Raw genomic sequence first — 18,971 nt, 5'->3', positions numbered from 1 at the left:
TGAACAAGGCATATTTCTTCTCATTTTTCGGTAGCTTGTTGTACAGTGGGGCTTCTTCAGCAGGGACCACCTCCTCCTCTGATGATATCCCAAAGTATTTGCCTTCTGGCCAGTCCATAATCACTTCCAAGATTCCTGGGCGACTGGGGTTTCCTATTCGAGCCCGCTGAGTAATCAGTGCAACCCACTTGATCCATGTGGCATCAGTTGCATGATGTGTAGAGGGGACCCTTCCTTTGAACATCCAGCCTAGTACCGGCAGTCGGGGTGCCAGGAGGAGCTGCGCTTCAGTACCGACCACTTCCGAAGCAGATCGAACTCCTTCATATGCTGCCAAGATCTCCTTTTCAGTTGGAGTATAGCGGGCCTCAGATCCTCTGTATCCCCGACTCCAAAACCCCAGGGGTCGACCTCGAGTTTCCCCAGGTTCTTTCTGCCAGAGGCTCCAGGTGGGACCATTCTTCCCGGCTGCGGTGTAGAGCACATTCTTTACATCTGGTCCTGTTCGGACTGGCCCAAGGGCTACTGCATGAACTATTTCCTGCTTAATTTGTTCAAAGGCTTGTCGTTGCTCAGGGCCCCATTCGAAATTATTCTTCTTACGGGTTACTTGGTAGAGCGGGTTTACAATCAGACTATAATTTGGAATGTGCATTCTCCAAAACCCCACGACACCTAGGAAAGTTTGTGTTTCTTTTTTGCTAGTTGGTGGAGACATAGCTGTTATTTTGTTGATCACATCCATTGGGATTTGACGACATCCATCTTGCCATTTTATTCCTAAATATGGAAAGAGGAATGCACCGCCTCCTGTGGTCTCACTCCTTGAAGCACTTGCTGGTCTTGTCTGTCAAATATGGTTTAAAGTTTTGATCATCTAAGTGTTTAGCAAGGAATAAATGAAAGTTATTGGTGTGTAAAACATTGCAGATCTTGTGTTAAACTTGGACTTTTCCTTCTAGCATACTTGTACTGCTTTCTTCTGCAATGCTTCTTTTCTATTGATGTGATGCCATCTTTGGTACTCTAACAAAGGGCTATATAAATGTTTGGAAGCCAGAACAGATGTTTCTGGGCAGCTTTCATACCGTTTGCCAAGTTCAGGCATAAAACAAGATCCTGATCACTTGTGGTTATTGTAGACTGTATGATTTTTTCAAAAGAAGAGTCAGCGTGCTGGGTCCAATGACTTCCTGTCTTCTGGCATCCTACCACATCTTCTTTACTATACCATAATGTTTCTCAAGTTTGCTTTTGTTTCACTCTCATAATTGGCTTTGTATATCCACTGACTGATCTGATTTTCCTATCGAGTCAGGGCTGTTCACTCCAGATTTTCACTAGTGTAACTGAGAGGAAAATTTGGTCCGAATGCTCTGTAATAAGATATATCATCACTGTCAATATTTTTCTTCTTCCCATCACTGCTCTGCCATATGGCAACTTCACAGGAAAGAGCTGAACTGCATATGTTCTTAGTAGGAATTCTTCATTCCCTTGCAAAATCGAGGTTGGTTTTAATACCATTCAGATTTAAACATGGAGGAAGTCCTTAATCCTTTAGCATGGTATTTTCGTCTCACTTCAGCCATCCAAAAGCTAGGCAGCCAGTAGAAACCAGTCATTGGGGCTCCTCCTATAGTCGTGGGAGGGAGGAAGCAACTGAGGGAGGGTGACTCATTGCATCCTAAGATAAGAGTCAGGGGAAAGTATTTTTCTTGTGAACAAGAGTGCACATCTATACACTTGCTGATCTCGATGATGTTGAATCAACGAGTTGAGCTTCAAAGGCTCAATTTGCATTCATCTGTATCAGTGAATGGAATGGGGACAGGAGGATTTTCCTGAGCTGCTGGTAGCCTCCTCCCTGGCACATTTTGGCCTGTGCCAGACAGGCTCTCCTCAAATAACACCTGAGTGTGACTCAGTGGACATCATAAGCCAGGGACTGTTTACAGTTGGCAAGATGCAGATAAGGCTGCCCTGTTTTGGAGTAGGAAATTTAGTCCTAGCAAGACAAGCCACCTTATCTGCCCACTTTCAGGGGCAGAAAATGGATTATGGCTCATATATTTACTGGTATACACACAGTCAAAGAGTTGTAAGCAGCGAAGAAAGCAATATAAGAGAATGAAAGATGAATTTCAGAGTTTATTCATTTACATTGCCTGAAACTGGGACTTGGGTGCAAGTAGCAACCAAAGAGAGAAGAGTTCCTGTTAGTGGCCCCTTTTATTAAGCATGTTTTAACGATGTGTCAGTGGTAGAGAATAACTGACCCCCTTTGAGCAAATATGGTGTTGTGGTTTAACCCGGCCGGCAGCTTCATTTCTGTGTCTGAAGAACTGCCTGCTGGAAGTTGGAGCAGCAAGCTTCTCAGAGAACCCCTTTTTCCCGATTGTTTTCTTTTGCAACTCACGTACCCGTGCCTCTAGGGTCGCAGTAGATTTTCCATCCCATTTTCTCATGTCCTCTCCATGGTCACGTAGGTAAAACCACAGGGTGGCGCGGGGTGTGTGCCCACCATATCGTCTTCCTTGCACAGATGAACGCTTACCCCTAATAGCTGAGACACTGGTTTGTACAGGTGGGGAGGAAAATAATCTCTCTTCCAGTTGGTGGACCTCTTCAGAAAGTTTCTCCACAGCCAAGACGCAGGCCTGTAGGGAAGAGGAGAGACTTTCTTCATACTGCCAGAGTTGTTTAGCCACTTCATCCACTGTGGGTTCCTCATCCTCTCTCCAGGCCATTATTGCCAATGAGCTGGCATATGAGGATGGTGCACTCCGTACAGAGTTCCGCCACATGGGTCGTGTACACTGGACTTCATCTGGATCTGTGGATATTTGTCCATTGTCTAGGTCCTCATAAATCACCTCCCATATGGCTAATTCCCTCAGGTACCGGATTCCCTTCCCCATGGTGGTCCACTTGCCTGGTAGACATACAAGTTCTTCCTTGAAGGGATACCTTTCCTTCACAGCTGACAGGAGATGCCTCCAGAGGCTGTGAGATCATGCTCCATCTCCAATTGCTTTGTCAATGCCTGCGTCTCTAGAAAGGGATCCCAGCCACCTGGCTTCCCTGCCCTCTAATTCCACACAATTGGCTCCGATGTCCCAGCACCGGAGCAGCCAAGTGACAAGCTGCTCACCTATGCAGCGACCAAAATCTTTTCACACATCTCGTAGCTCACGCTGGTATAGGGTTCAGGTAATTACTGTTGATTTTTCGACATCCTCATCTTCATCCTCCTGCACCTCTGATGGCCCACCCTCGTCTTCTCTATACCTAGACCTAGCAGAAGACTGTCTGCGTTCTAAACGACCTGAATCTCTATACCATTTTTTCACCTTGTCTACAGGGGCAACTTGCACTGCTACAGCTCGTTTCTCTGACCCAGGCACAGGACCTGCCACAGGGGTTGGAATACCCTCTGCGGGGTCAACTTGCACTGCTACAGCTCGTTTCTCTGACCCAGGCACAGGGCCTGCCACAGGGGTTTGAATACACTCTGGGCCCATCACAGGGGCTGGAGCGGCTGGAGGAGCTGGAGCGGCTGCAGGGGCCGGGGCGGCTGCAGGGGCCCGGAGCAGCTGTGGGAGCCGGAACGGCTGCGGGAGCCGGAACGGCTGCAGGGGCTGGAGCGGCTGCAGGATCCATCGTAGGGGTTGGAGTGGCCGTTGGGCCTGTCACAGGACTTGGAGTGGCCGCAGAGTCTGTCACTAGGTTGATAGTAGCATCGATTGCAGCTCAATAGGCACAAGCGAGACCCCAGCACGCTACAGTGATTTCTGTCGCTTTGGAACTGCCAGAGTCATGGTGCTCTTTTTTCAAGCATTCTACCATTTTTTTAGGATTTTACAGTTGTTCAGGGGTGAATGTCCAAAACACTGGAGGTGCCCACTGCTCTAGAAACCTGCCCATATCCTCCCACACTCCCTGCCACTCGCAACTATCCCGCCTCAGGACAGATCTTTGGATGAGATTCCTAAGTAGTTGTTTAACCTTAAACAAAACCTGAAGCGCATTCAGGAGACATAACAATAACACCATGCTGGTCTGAGTATCCCAAGGATATTCAGCATCTTGGAGAACTAACGTAACTAGCTCTGGGGATAAGAGGGTGGTGAAGGAGAAAGGGAGAGTGAACAGGTAGGAAAAAATATCTTCCCCTGTCCCCTCCACAGATTGGCTCCCTGATGAAAAAAGGCAAGAGGTGTAATTTCTAATAGTTTCTGAGATATGGTTTCCAAAGTGTAGAGTTGACGTCAGTGCTGAGTACAAATACCAGTTTAGGGTCATGACCAGAAATTTCATCATATCATAAGCCATTGTTACACCGCACAGTACCATAACAATCTTAAACCAGGGCCCGGAAAGGATAAACAGCACGACAGGGAGCACATACAGAAAGTAACGTGCTATAAAACTCAATTTGGAAAACAGGCAGGGCAGACTGGAGATTAAGGCAGTGAACATTGTGACTAGCAACTGTTAAGCAGGTCTAATACTTATACCAATTTTAGTTTAACACACTCTGGTCAAATCTGTCGATATCTCAACCCTTCGAGCCCCACGTTGGGCGCCAAAAAGGACTGTTGTGGTTTAACCCGGCCAGCAGCTAAACACCACACAGTTGTTCTCTCACCCCCCCCCCCCCTCTCCGGGATGGGGGAGAGAAACAGGAAAGTGAAGCCTGTGAGTTGAGATAAAGACAGTTTATTAAGACAGGAAAATAATAATAACAATAATAATAATAATAATAATAATGGTAATAGTACTACTAATAATTATGTGTACGAAACAAGTGATGCACAATGCAATTGCTCACCACCCGTTGACCGATGCCCAGCCTATCCCCGAGCAGCCGGCCCCCCACCCCGGCCAGCCGCCCCTATATATTGCTTAGCATGACGTCAGATGGGATGGAATACCCCTTTGGCCAGTTTGGGTCAGCTGTCCTGGGTCTGTCCCCTCCCAGCTCCTGCTGCACCCCCAGCCTGCTCGCTGGCAGGACAGAGCGAGAAGCCGAAAAGTCCTTGGCTTGGTGCAAGCACTGCTCTGCAGCAATTAAAACATCAGCATGTTATCAGCGCTCTTCTCATCCTAATCCAAAACATAGCACCCTACCAGCTACTAGGAGAAAAATTAACTCTGTCCTAACTGAAACCAGGACAGGCACACAATGAATAAAAGAGATTTTGCTGCATTACTTTCAACCAAATTGCCCATGCTTTTAAGTAGACAATCCCCGCTATTCATTCCAGCCCGTGAAAGACAACCTGCTGCAGCCGCATGATCTCTGGTTACCATGGTGCAGAAGAATTATTTTGGGGTGACATGGATGTGTCTGGCAGGGGAGAGCAAAGAGTAAACCTTATGCTGGAAGAAGTAGCATGGGGAGACCCGGTGGACTGTTATGTGCTTCAGCAGATAAGTAATTTTGACATCCCACTTATGAAATGAAGTCCCCTGATCCTGCAGACTAGTTATTTTTTTGAAGCACTGTTGAAATTGGAGTGATTATCAATGTGGTTAAATGCCTCTAGAATTGGCACCTTTGATGACAGGGGCATATCTTTCTCATGAGTTGTACGATGTATGTTGTGGTGGTCTGTGGTGCTGCAGTAATGACAAGGCTATCATTAGGGATATGTTGGAAGTTGCATCATCATTTTATAATGTGCAGGACAAGGAAATGAGGCTGGAGGAGCCACCTGATTTATCAGCACTCATCTCTGATATACAACTGGCCTCTCAGTTCTGAGCCCTTATTAACTGCCTTTAAACAGATCAGAGAGTACTGCTTCTTTTAAACCAGAGATCTCTGCGTGTACAGTGTGCTCGGAGGGACCAAGGTGTTGCCAGTGTGTGATGTTTTCACTCAGTGCTGTAAGCCTCTCTTTTTACAAATTAAACTGTTCAGGTCATATAGTTTTGCAGCTTTGCATTTTGGAAATAACGTGAGGGGAAGGAGTTGTTTTGATGGCAGCCACAAGGCCAGGATCTCCGCAGAAGCAGCCTAGCCCTGCCTTGGTGCAGGCCAGGAGAGGCCTTGGCTGCCCATTTCCAGGCTTTTTCCAAGTCAGAAATCATGATACATTGGGAAAAGGATGTTTTCTGTGAGGCACAGCAAGCTATTAAACCTCATCCCAAGGATGTGGAAGCGGGTGGACTGCATTTTCTCTCGTGTTTTACCAAGGCAGACATTGGCATCGTGCTTCAGGAGACGCGCGGCCCTGGGCCGCTGCACGCTGTGTGGCTCATGCGTGGAAGGCCACTGCGAGGAGGATGAACTGATTCATTCCCCAAGGTCTTGTGATGGTTTTATTCGGTTGGGCAGCCGAGTTCCACAACAGCTGCTCTCTCACTCCCCCTTTTCAAAGGGGAAGGGGGAGAAAATATGGCACAAAGGGCTCAAGAGTTGAGATAAGGACGGGGAGATCACTCAACAATTATCGTAACAGGCATAATATACTCAGAGTAGGGAGACAGTTAGATTTATTGCCTATTACTGACAAGCTAGAGAAGTGAGAAACAAAGGAAAGAAACCAAAAACGCCTTCCCCCCATCCGCCCCCTTCCACCTCCTCCTCCTGAGCGGCGCAGGGGAACGGGAGAATGGGGGCTGTGGTCAGTCTCTAGCACCTCGTCTCCGCCGCTCCTTCTCGGTCACTCTTGTCCCCTGTGCTGTGGGGTCCCTCCCACAGGATGCAGTCCTTCCTGAACTGATCCTGCGTGGGCTTCCCACAGGCAGCAGCTCTTCAAGAACTGCTCCAGATATGGGTCCGTACCACGGGGTCCATCCCTCAGGAGCGAACTGCTCCAACCTGGGTCCCCCACGGGCAGCAGCTCCTGCCAGGTCACCTGCTCCTGCGTGGGCTCCTCTCCACGGGCTACAGGTCTGGCCTGGAATCTGCTCCGGCCGGGGTCCTCCACAGGCCTCAGCCTCCGTCGGTGCAGGTCCACCTGCTCCACCGTGGTCTCCTCCACGGGCTGCAACGTGGAACCCTGCTCCACCCTGGTACTCCATGGGCTGCAGGGGGATAGCCTGCTTCACCATGGTCCTCACCACAGGCCGCAGGGGACTTGTGCTCCGGTGCCTGGAGCACCTCTCCCCCTCCTTGTTCAGTGACCATGGTGCCTGCAAGGCTGTTTCTCACTCCTCTCTCTCTCCCAGATGCTGTACTGCAGCAGTTTTTCCCTGTCTTAAATATGCTCTCACAGAGGCGCAAACAACATCACTTACTGGTCCGGCTCTGGTCAGCAGTGGGGCCCTTATCTAACATGGGGCAGCTTCTGGATTCTTCTCACAGAAGCCACCCCTATGGCCCCCTGCTACCAAAACCTTGCCACGTAAACCCACTAGAGGTCTGTTTATGCTTTCGGCTTTTTTCTCAGGCTGAAAAAAACAGGTATCACTCGCTTGCGACATCTGCAGCTCCACCGCAGCTGCGTGCTTTCATTTTCTCACTCCACAATTCCTGGAAGTCTCTGCTATACCTAAGCATACCTGGTCCGTATGCACAACAACTGAGCTATCCACAGGATTTAAGAGTCCCCGATTACTCCTCAGATGACGGACTAGAACAGCTTCATCGTTGTTGCCTATTCCAGAAAGGCCACATGCCCATTTTTATACGCACACTAAGGATATCACATTATCAGTTTGATGATAACATGCATGTTTATTGGTCACTAAATAAAGTACTGTGGGCTTCAACTGTTTAGCACCTTTCAAATTCCTCCAGCGTTGCCCAAAACTAGGGACACATCATTTCCCAGAAAACTAAGTCTGAAGGACCTCAGAGCCCTGTTATGCTGACCCCAAAATCTCTGGCAAACACCCCAAGCAGGAATCTGATGTAGGGCTGCTGATAGAAACTTAATTGTAACAGCGTGTTTGCAGGAACATGAGATGCTAAGCAATTGTTTTCTGTTGTTCTTTCCTTGGTTACGCATTTATTTTAAGTCTCTTATCATTTATTTGGAATTCAGAACGGTGTCATTACAGTTTGCTAAGAACAGTTTGTTTGTAGTACTAGGTGTACAAAATCAGTTGCACAGTTTGGTCCAGAACTTTAGAAAATATAGCACCTAAATGTCACAGGAGAAAACAAATGACTAGAAGAGGTCAGTTATGGAAAGTAAAATGTTGGTTTCTTTGTTTCTTTTAAGACATTTTAGAAAAAGGTACAGATGTAACAAGTATAATTTCTTTATCTGAAGGATGCCTACCAAGAAGAAAAGCAGACTTTCTTTTACTCTATAAAAGTTTTCGGTGTAATTCTGCCTTTACTGTTACCCCTGCAGTTTGAAAGGCTTCTGTTGGATTAGAAATCATATTGAAAATATCTCTTACCAGCAATGCAAATAGCAGATTATTAAAATTGAAAAAGAATAATGCAAATCTTGAACCTAACAAGCATACCCAACACACTTGATGCTATGCTTCTCGCTTTTAAGCACTGATTTTGTGGGGATGACTTCTAAGTGAAAATTAAAGCAAGTAAATTTTTGCAGATTTTGGCTTCATGGGGAAGTGAACTCATGGGTTTTCCTCTTGTTGTAACTTCCTAGATAATTTTGCATTCTTGTTGTTTACAATGGGCTTAATTCTGATCATCAAGTTCTGCAGGGGATTATTTTTAAGGAAAAAGAGATTCTCACCAGGAGGCTGAGTTACACCATTCATCCATTGAAAAGGAATATTTTACTTGTTTGGTTTTTTTTTTAATTAAAAATCAATAGAAGATGTTTCCTCAGCAATTTAGCATTTATAGAAGTATTTCTATTGTTTTTAGAATGGGAAAACAAAACTTGTTTACAGTGCATGAATCTAAAAACAAATTTGACTGAAGTATAAGAACGTTTTATAAAGGCTGCTAACCCTTATGAGGACCTCAGCTTAGAGGAGCTGTTATCCACTGTACAATGAAAGAGCTGCAGCCAGTGGTTATGACTGGACTGATAAACTAACTTTTTTCCTATTTTTGTTTTCTTCTACCTTCCAGGTATATGACAGGCCACAAAAACATTCTGCTCTGCACTATGATCCAGGCCTCCAACAAGACTTCACTGGTGACACCTTAAAATCAAAGCACCAGCAGAAAAGTAGCAACCAGCACCATCTTGACTGGTCAGCAAGCTCCGACACTGTATCCACTTCTCAAAGTTGCTTCATCAACACAGAACCCAGTCGAGAAGCAGTTAGTGCCACCAAGGTCACCACTCCAGAGCCAGGAGTTTCCTTCAGCAAATCCCAAGCAAAGAAGTCCTGTGCCAGTAGCACATGGGGGCAGCTGTCGGCCAGCAGCAAAGAGCTTGCCATCTGCAGTGCAGTCCCATCACCCAACAACATCAGTGTGGCCGCCCAGCCAAGCAGTGCTTCTGAGTGCAATGGGCTGTTGTCTCTTGGTAATCAGGAGGGAGGAGTGCAGCTGGAGGCCCCCGATCAGCCTGCTGGGAGTACAAAGAAGTCCAGCAAAAAGGACTTGATAAGTCAAACCATCCAAACTGCAGACATTGAATGGGTGAAGAGTGCTCAGAAAGCATTTGATAGCAAATCCCATGACAGCATGGAAGGAAAAAAGGAGTCTTACTCGATGGACACTGTGTTGGATGCATCACCCTCAATGCAGAATCCCACTTCTGCTAGCAGTTGTGAAAGTGACACCAGTCATGTACGAATTACTATCCCAATAAAGTCTCCGACAAGAGATACATCTGGCCACAAAAGGAAAAAAAGGCAATCTACAAAATCTTCCATGGAGAACGCTATCCAGGAGAAAAGCCTGCCTTCTGTACTTGCTATGAGTAGTGAAGTAGCAAACAGGACTAGTTCTCAGTCAGAGGGGAGTAAAAAAGATCTTCGAGCCACAAAGCCGGGGAAAGTGATTGAAAATGAGTCCCCCTTAGTAGCTGTTGACAGCAGTGTGCTTACTGACAAAGCTTCCCCCAACAGTGCCACCAGACTCAGAAAATCTGTAGCTGTGACATCCACTCTCCTATCCCCCAATCTTCCCACAGCTAGCAAATTATCTGAGGTCCAGCACCCCAAACTTGCAGCTAAGAGGCGATGGACCTGCAGCAAACCTAAATCTATCCTTCAGGAGACCTCCATGACAGCATCTGAGAAGCTGATGGTGGAGCCTCCTTCAGCCTATCCCATCACACCATCCAGCCCTCTGTATACCAATACAGACAGTCTTACTGTGATCACACCTGTCAAGAAAAAAAGAGGACGACCAAAGAAACAGCCTTTGCTCACTGTTGAAACCATTCATGAGGGAACCTCTACCAGCCCAGTGAGTCCAATCAATCGTGAATTTCCAGGAACAAAGAAAAGGAAGAGGAGACGGAATCTGGCCAAGTTGGCCCAGATGGTCCCAGGAGAGGACAAGTCCATCAGTGAACTCAAGTTTCACAAAAAGGTTGGGAAGCTTGGGGTCTTGGATAAGAAGACTATCAAGACCATTAACAAGATGAAGACCCTCAAGAGGAAGAACATTCTCAATCAGATCTTGTCCTCCTGCTCCAGCAGCATAGCTCTGAAAGCAAAAGTCCAGCCACCATCTAGTGCTGGGCCAACAACCATTGATGTCAGGCTAGGGAAGCAAATCAATGTCAGCAAGAGGGGGACTATCTACATTGGTAAAAAACGGGGCAGGAAGCCAAGAGCAGAGCTGCAGCCTCAACCAGAAGAACCTAAGACAGCCATCAAGCACTCAAGGCCTGTTTCCAGCCAGCCAGAAAACCCAGCAGTGCCTTCCAACTTGCAATCACTTGTGGCATCGTCACCAGCAGCTATTCATCAGCTTTCGACACAGTTAGTGGGGACTAATGGCAACCTTAGCCCTGCAAGTACTGAAACTAATTTTTCAGAGTTAAAAACTATGCCAAATCTTCAACCTATCAGTGCTCTTCCTACAAAAACCCAGAAAGGAATGCTCAGTGGAACTTGGAAGCTGTCTCCACCCAGGTTAATGGCTAATTCACCTTCCCACCTCTGTGAAATAGGTTCTCTGAAAGAAGTCACGCTGTCGCCAGTGAGTGAGTCTCACAGCGAGGAAACCATACCAAGCGACAGCGGGATAGGTACAGACAACAACAGCACTTCTGACCAAGCCGAGAAAAGCTCAGAATCCCGCCGGAGATACTCCTTTGATTTCTGCAGCCTGGACAATCCAGAGGCTATCCCATCCGACACCAGCACAAAGAACAGGCATGGTCACCGGCAGAAACATCTAATTGTGGATAACTTTCTCTCTCATGAGAGCATTAAAAAGCCAAAGCACAAGAGGAAAAGGAAAAGCCTGCAGAATAGAGATGACCTCCAGTTTCTGGCAGACCTTGAGGAACTCATCAATAAGTTTCAAGTGTTCAGGATTTCCCATCGAAGTTACACATTTTATCATGAAAATCCATATCCCAGCATCTTCAGGATTAATTTTGATCACTACTATCCTGTGCCATATATCCAGTATGACCCATTGCTCTATCTTCGCAGGACCTCTGACATGAAATCTAAGAAGAAGCGTGGTAGACCTGCCAAAACCAATGACACCATGACAAAGGTGCCTTTTTTACAAGGGTTCGGTTACCCTATTCCCAGTGGGAGTTACTATGCACCCTATGGAATGCCTTACACATCAATGCCTATGATGAATCTTGGTTACTATGGTCAGTATCCAGCTCCTTTGTACCTGTCTCACACACTCGGAGCAGCTTCCCCATTTATGAGACCTACCGTGCCCCCACCCCAATTCCATGCGAGCTCTCATATGAAAATGTCCACCACTGCCAAGCATAAAACAAAACATGGAGTGCACCTACAAACATCTGTGGGAATGGGCCTTGGAGACATGCAGCCCTCTTTGGCTCCTCCAAAGGTTGGAGGAACAAGCCTTTCAAGTGGCCGACTTCACAAAAGGAAACACAAACATAAGCACAAGCCTAAGGATGAGTGGATATTGGGGACGCATGAAGATCTGAGCAGTCTCTTTGATAGCAAGTCCACTGGCTTCTCCAGCCATGCGATCAATGAAAGGCTAAGTGGCTCAGATAAAGATCTGTCCTTGCTCAATGAGAAAAGCAAGCATAAGGAGAAGCAGAAGCACCAGCATTGTGAAACTGGGCACAAAGGCTCAAAGAGTAATTTCGAAGTGGATACACTGTCTACGTTACTACTTTCTGATGCCCAGCAGTGGACACAGAGTAAAGAAAAAAGTGACTCGAGCAATGATCCCATTGAGTCTTGCACAAAAAGATACTCTGGTAATACTGAGAGTAATGCAAGATCAGAGTCTCTGGACATGTTTGGTGAAATGAATTCCTCGAGTGAGAAACGGGACAATGATGCAAGTGGGAATAAAAGAAGAAGCTTTGAAGGGTTTGGAACTTACAGGGAAAAGGACATTCAGCCCTTCGGGACAAATAGGAAGGACAGAAGTACTTATGATTCTTCGTCCTCTTCAGGTAAGCTCCGTTTTATTCTATTTTACCTTACTGTATTTTAATTTTAATGCTGAACAGAGGGACTTGCTGTTTCCAACAACTATGTTTGAGTCACTAACTTCTCTGGCTTTTTGCAATCGCATCCCATTTTGGTCATGTGTTAAGCTGAAACCTTTTAGAAGCATTTGAGTTGTTACCCAGAATTTTCATAAATATTTCTCTTGCCTTTGCATATTTATCCTTGCTTGGACCAAAAATCCTCCAGAAATCTAGCCATTGTGTTCTGCAACAGTAGCAATTGCAATGCCTGTTGGAAAAGTAGGCATCCCTCCTACTGGGATCTGATGTCTTGGGGTGATGGTCATTGCCCAGCCTTTGGGAGTACAGCCATGGTACTGAGCAGTCTTCACTCTGGCCCACAAAGTGTACAAAAGCCATTTGCTGATGGGTTGGGCAAGTTGTGGGGGAAGCTGTGGGTCAAGGTCCCATGCCTGATGTGGTATGCTGGTGATCCAGAGGGACCCATCACAGTGATGGCAGTGCTGAATATATGGAGACCCTGGGTACAATCCTTGTGTAAATCTTTCACTTCCAGTTGGCAGGTGTGGTGTAAGGTAATTATCCTGAGCATCGAGTGGCCGTGGGAGGGACTGGTGTCATCAAAACAATAAACCCTAGCCAATTGTGACTCTGAAGAGTTTGAGGACGCATGACTTGGAAATGCAAGCTGGGTATATAGGAAGGGAGGAAGCTCTTTTGGATGTTAAGGACATCTGTTCCTCTCCTGCAGTGTTGGGGGAAAGGAATTCTTTGCCTCAGTCTTTAGCGGCAAAACCAGTTGTTCTCTAGATACCCAGTACCCTGAGCTGGTGGAACAGGATGGGGAGCAGAATGTAGCCCTCATAATCCACGAGGAAATGGTTGGCAACCTGCTACAGCACTTAGATGTACGCAAGTCAATGGGGCTGGATGGGATCCACCCGAGGGTACTGAGAGAACTGGCAGAGGAGCTGGCCAAGCCGCTTTCCATCATTTATCGGCAGTCCTGGCTATCAGGGGAGGCCTGTTAGTTTGACTTCAGTGCCAGGGAAGCTCATGGAGCAGATTATCTTGAGTGTCATCATGCGGCACTTGCAGGGCAAGCAGGCGATCAGGCCCAGTCAGCATGGGTTTATGAAAGGCAGGTCCTGCTTGACGAACCTGATCTCCTTCTATGACCAAGTGACACGCTTAGTGGATGAGGGAAAGGCTGTGGATGTGATCTACCTTAACTTCAGTAAGGCTTTTGACACCGTTTCCCACAACATTCTCCTCAAGAAACTGGCTGCTCGTGGCTTGGACTGGCGTACGCTTCGTTGGGTTAAAAACTGGCTGGGTAGCCAGGCCCAAAGAGTCATGGTGAATGGAGTTAAATCCAGTTGGAGGCCGGTCGCTAGTGGAGTCCCCCAGGACTCAGTGCTGGGGCCAGTCCTCTTTAATATCTTTATCAATGACCTGGATGAGAGGATCGAGTGCACCCTCAGTAAGTTTGCAGACGACACCAAGTTAGGTGCGTGTGTCGATCTGCTCGAGGGTAGGAAGGCTCTGCAGGAGGATCTGGATAGGCTGGACCGATGGGCTGAGGCCAACTGTATGAAGTTCAACAAGGCCAAGTGCCGGGTCCTGCACCTGGGGCGTAACAACCCCAAGCAGCGCTACAGGCTGGGAGATGAGTGGTTGGAAAGCTGCCTGGCCGAGAAGGACCTGGGAGTATTGGTTGATAGTTTATAGTCGGCTGAATATGAGCCAGCAGTGTGCTCAGGTGGCCAAGAAGGCCAACAGCATCCTGGCTTGTATAAGAAGCAGTGTGGCCAGCAGGACTAGGGGAGTGGTTGTCCCCCTGTACTTGGCTCTGGTGAGGCCGCACCTCGAGTATTGTTTTCAGTTTTGGGCCCCTCGCTACAGGAAGGACATCGAGGTGCTCGAGAGAGTCCAGAGAAGGGCAACAAAGCTGGTGCGGGGTCTGGAGAACAAGTCTTACGAGGAGCGGCTGAGGGAGCTGGGATTGTTCGGCCTGGAGAAGAGGAGGCTCAGGGGCGACCTTATTGCACTCTATAGATACCTTAAAGGAGGCTGTAGCAAGGTGGGGGTTGGTCTATTCTCCCACGTGCCTGGTGACAGGACGAGGGGGAATGGGCTAAAGTTGCGCCAGGGGAGGTTTAGGTTGGATATTAGGAAAAACTTCTTTACTGAAAGGGTTGTTAGGCATTGGAATGGGCTGCCCAGGGAAGTGGTTGAGTCACCATCCCTGGAGGTCTTTAAAAGACGTTTAGATGTAGAGCTTAGTGATATGGTTTAGTGGAGGTCTTGTTAGTGTTAGGACAGAGGTTGGACGAGATGATCTTGGAGGTCTCTTCTGACCTAGATGATTCTGTGATTCTGTGAATCTGAATCTCGTCTGAAAGACTGAATTGTACTTTACAATAGGGAGCTGCATTCGTGATGGCACAGAGGCAGGTGTTTTGTATTATAAGTGAATTTAGCTTGGGAGCAAGCCCAGAGCTCCTGCACCATCAGATATTTATCACAAAGCAGATTTCACACTTGGTTCTGGAAAAGGGTGAGCTTTACTGAACAAACCAACAATGAATGGGATTCTGATGTGCTAAAAAAGAGCTTCAAAGAAACATAATTCGTAGCCTCCAAAAAGAAAAGAGAATCAGCAGAGAGCACAGAGGGAGCAGGGAATTTGTATAACCTGCCAATGTGAGGCTCTTAATTTTGTTATTGACTTGTAGCTGATTGAGATCCAAGGTCTGCTCATACTTAAGTCACCTAGACATTTCCATTTCCTTCACCGAGACCAGGGTCTGTGCTATTATAATGAAAAGCAGTCTAAAATGAGAGCTTATCCTATGGAAACATTCCCATTCACAATATCACATTATATCAGACCAGTTGTGACACCCAGAAATTAGACACTTTGAAACGTAGGAAGAGACTGAATTCAGTCCCTGGCTACATCAGGGTTGCTACATGCCTGTCAAATAACAAAATGCTTCTCCGGCAAGCGATGTGGTGGCTATTGCAGTAAAGAAGCTGTGTCCCAGCAAACAAGGGTTAAAAGTCTTCAGAATTTTTGATGGGGCTTTTTTGCAGTTGTCCACTGAAAGTCACTGATTTCACAGTCTGATAACAGTTGGATTTGTAGCCTCTTTCACTTCCGAGAAGAAGATGTTTGCTGAGCCTATTTTCCCAATTTAACATATTTCATTTAGGCACAGCAGATTGTCAAGAAAAAATTCTCAGCACTGGTGAACCCAAAAGAGTTTCCAAATTAGGGGCATTATCCCCACCAGGCTGATTTGGAAATATAATTTGTCAAGAAAAAGTCTATTTCCTGTCATTTTCCTTCTGTTTATTGTCCATGACAATAAAAACATAAGCTGGAGTGGTAGAACTTGCAATAGGAGCTTCATCAGATTTGCTGTTTAAACTTGTAAAACTGGTTCTCATTTAAACCAGAATTATTATTTTTATTTATTTTTTGTTCTTCATGATTACAACTGCATACCATTCTCCATGCCATTCATCCATTATGTCACAGATTATGAACTGGTTTCTTCATTGTCAAACTATTATTTAGATGGAAAAATCATCAGCAGTTAACTAACCAGAGCCAGATAACCAGAGCCATACCTTGCACTACAAGGAAAAATACTAAAACTAAACAACTCTGCCAAGAAAGGCCTGGAGCCAAGACTGCTCATTAAAGCCTAGGAACATCTGTCTGCTTATGACTGTCTAAGATCTCCATGCAGCTTTTTTCCTCTCTGCCTTTGACCTTCACTGGGATTCCCAACAGAGGTCCATACTTCAGTCTAGCCATAGCTATTAACTGGTTTCCACTGAGGAGGGATTAAACTTTTCCATTATAACCTTGGCCTTTTTTCTCCTAATTCACCTTGCATTTCCCTGAGGTGGCTAAACAGTGATTGTCTAATCATAAAAATAAAAGGTAAAAGGGAGGGGGGAAAAAAAAAGGCACCCCATGAGAACACGGCTCTGTCCCAGGAGGCAATTCCGTAGCCTGATTGTTCCTGCCATCCCATATTTGTCATCTTTCACAATTAGTTTCACAATATAAAAGTAATACGTAACAGAGATAAGAGGAGACATCCTAAATATTCAGATGAAAGCTGAAAATAGATTTATATCATCATTTCAGTGTTTATCTGTACTGCATGGGCATTTTGGCATGCTCAGGAATGCCATTTGCAACTTCATGGTATGTTGTTGGAGATGAAATATGGAGCAAAACCCTGTGTAAAGATATCTGTGACAAGAGCTATGAGAGGACCATTTAGTGCTCTTCAGCATTGAGGCTTTGCAGTTAGCTTTGTTGTAGTGTGCTGGTGCAGGTGTCATTGTATTGCTGCTATTTTTGTCATTATTACCTGTGTTATAACAGCACTTAGCCATTTCTGTAAAAATCAGCATCCCCTGATGCTATGCATTGGCGATGCATATGGTAGCAAATAGCCCTGCCATATAACCCTAAAGCCTGTGTATAATTTTGTGATCTAGAAAGGTTAGGAAAAGCCATTACACTTTCTTTCTGGAGGAGCTGGAAATCTCTGCAAGAGGGCCAGGTCCCACGCAGGGAGTGCCACTAACCACCTCGCTTGGCTGCAGCAAGCTTGTCCCATTCCCTGCACAGCACCAGCTTGGGCTGTCCCTGGGCATTCTCTAGAGGGGACCTTGTGAGCTCTGGCTCATTTGATATGTCTTGGGACCTCTTGAAGTTAAAAGTGCAGTGTAAATGCAGGTGCACTGCCTGTTTCTCCACCATTGCTCTGGAGATCCTTTTCATAAACACTGGTTAATAACTCTTCTCCTTCCTTCCCATCCTTTCCCCGTGACTTGTTTCTTCCTACTGCATTTTTCAGATTTTTTTTTTCAAGATTCCTTGTGCTCACCCAACCTTCCTGTATTTAAAAAGACTGGTTAATGGTACCTAAATGAATGCTACTTGTTTATTTGGCTGCTGCAGATGACTACTTTGTGGCATTGGTCAGGCCTGTAGGCAAGGATGCAGCAGATGCTTCAGACCCTGCCCTGCCACAGCCTGTACTGTCACTCAGGCACATCCTTAAAGAGATCTTTCCAGCTGTGTTGTGCACTAAGCCTTGGAGTTGACTCTTTCCCTCTGCTCTGCACAGCCAGAGGTGCACCTCATGCATTTGCAGCACACTGGGTCCCCTCTGGCACTCCATGACCTGAGGCACTGTGCACAGCTAGATGGCTGAGCCTTTCATCTGCTCGCCAGTTGATGCTAAAGCCCCAGGTGAGGGACCAAGGGAGAGGCCACAGATTGGTGACACAGCTGGGCTGGGGAGACTGAGAGCAGAGCTGTGTTTGAAAGAGGTCCACATGGCAAATTCCTCAGCTTCCTAGCATGTCAGTCTGCTTCTCTTTCATACGTGGTGCTGAAGAAGAGGCTTGAACTGATGATGAGCAGTCTTAATGCGATAACTTGTGCCTTGGAAAAGAGTAGGAATTATCAGCCTTCTGGGCTGCAAGCCCACACTGCTGGCACCTTGCACTTGTTGAACCTCATTAGGTTCACATGGGCCTAGTTCTCAAACTTTCCCAGGTCCCTTTGGATGGCATCCCTTCCTTATGTTGTATCACTGCACCACTCAGCTTGGTGTCATCTGCAAACTTGCTGAAGGTGCACTTGATCCCACTGTCTTTGTCCTTGGTAAAGGTATACAAACAAAGGGTGTCTTGCTTGCATGTTAGGCATCATGGCTGAACGATCAGCTAATAAGTACATGGGTTTCATCAGATATAGCACAGATAACATGCACAGTAAATTTCCAGGAATATAAAGTTAATCCTATGCAGCTATTAGGAAGGTAGTAACCACCAGTCTCTGAATGCTGGATAGTTAGCATGACAAACGTGCTTTACAAGTTAATGTTTAACTTTCCTACAAGCCCCCCCCACCCACTCCACCCCTAAGGTCCAGCAGTGAATGAATTTCTTCTGACTTGACCTTTCCTTCTCAGCTAGTCTGTATGGTGCTGGTTTAAGTCTGAAGGAAATACTGAAGGAAATTCACCAGCTTTAGGTGAAGGATGGGCATCACACAGTGAGTAGTGTTTGGCCCTAAGACTGGAGGGGGGAAGAGAGGCTGTGCCACGTGTATGTACATACATAACAAACTACATTCAGTAAATGCACAACTCTATGCTGTGATTGCTTAAAGTTGGTTTTAATGTCTTTATCTTGAAAGTGTCCTTGTTCCTGTTAAAAAGCCTTACGTTGGTTGATTAAACCTTCCAAAGGAAGAGTAGGAGGAATACTGGAACAGGGGAGAAGTGACAATCAAGTGGATGAACAGCATTAATCTGATGTCAGTACAAACATACTTATAAATAACCACGCGCTGCTGAGGAGTGCCATTTATCCAGATGAGCTTTCTTCCTTGACAAAACTCCCCTCCACGGCTCAGTTTTCTGCTGGAAT

The 18,971-nt window shown here is 46.3% G+C and overlaps 2 protein-coding genes across 12 annotated transcripts in view; one reads left to right on the top strand and one right to left on the bottom strand.

Moving 5' to 3' along the window:
• The window catches only part of LOC308184747 (uncharacterized protein), a 370,719-nt gene that overhangs the window by 44,492 nt on the left and 307,256 nt on the right, over positions 1-18,971 (bottom strand). The gene's annotated exons all lie outside the window — the stretch shown is intronic.
• Positions 1-18,971, top strand: part of LOC308184713 (SET-binding protein-like) — a 317,153-nt gene that overhangs the window by 208,134 nt on the left and 90,048 nt on the right. For all 11 annotated transcript variants that reach the window (XM_080572069.1, XM_080572070.1, XM_080572063.1 and 8 more), the window contains one exon: positions 9,017-12,479. In XM_080572069.1, the coding sequence (XP_080428195.1) occupies positions 9,017-12,479 (3,463 nt within the window). The remainder of the gene's footprint in view (positions 1-9,016; positions 12,480-18,971) is intronic.

This window comes from Anser brachyrhynchus, assembly GCF_964034855.1.
Source record: "Anser brachyrhynchus genome assembly, chromosome: W".
Lineage (NCBI taxonomy): Eukaryota > Metazoa > Chordata > Aves > Anseriformes > Anatidae > Anser > Anser brachyrhynchus.
This window is presented reverse-complemented; position numbering and strand designations above follow the sequence as displayed.